Here is a 543-nt window from a genome sequence, read left to right on the forward strand (position 1 = left end):
CTGGGGGAGCTGAACGGGCTTTTCCACCCCAAGCGATCCCGTGATTCCATGGAACGCGGAGCTGGCGAGGGTACCTCGTATCCGAACGTCAGAGCCATGATGGTAATCAGAAAACCAAAGAACGCTTCCAGTTTCCGCAAGCCTGCGAGAAGAGAAAGCGCCGTCAGCAAACTGAGGAAAGCTGAATTTCAGATGGAGTTTCTGCATTCCGGAGGAGAAGTTACCGTATTTGTCCAGGAAGAGAAACACGAAGGTGTCAGCGATGGTGATGAGCACGCCGCCCCACAGCGGGATCCTGCGGGAGATGGGGCAAGAGCAGCCGTCAGCTCACAAAACGCTTGGGCCCCACCGCCACTTCGAGTCCCAAATTTCTTTTTATTTAGGGCAGGCATTTGGGGTCAGAGCCGAGGGTCCCGAGGGTTTGTTTGGGGTCTGACGAGGTGCTGGGCTGTGCAGGGCGAGGGACCGCAGGCTCTTCCGCATAAACAGCGCAGGTAAGGGCTCTCCCCCCCGCCCCCAAATCTTGGGAGGAAATCCCGTGTC

General features: G+C 57.5%; 1 protein-coding gene across 1 annotated transcript in view; it reads right to left on the bottom strand.

Annotated features, from left to right (window-relative positions):
• The window catches only part of LOC104127753 (natural resistance-associated macrophage protein 2), a 33,481-nt gene that overhangs the window by 3,622 nt on the left and 29,316 nt on the right, over window positions 1-543 (bottom strand). Inside the window, exons 8-9 of the mRNA XM_009640450.2 lie at window positions 225-295; window positions 75-142 (exon numbers count right to left, since the gene is read on the bottom strand). Coding sequence (XP_009638745.2) covers window positions 75-142; window positions 225-295 — 139 coding nt within the window. The remainder of the gene's footprint in view (window positions 1-74; window positions 143-224; window positions 296-543) is intronic.

The sequence above is a fragment of the Egretta garzetta genome, unplaced genomic scaffold, assembly GCF_000687185.1.
Source record: "Egretta garzetta isolate BGI_Z169 unplaced genomic scaffold, ASM68718v1 scaffold626, whole genome shotgun sequence".
Classification (NCBI taxonomy): domain Eukaryota; kingdom Metazoa; phylum Chordata; class Aves; order Pelecaniformes; family Ardeidae; genus Egretta; species Egretta garzetta.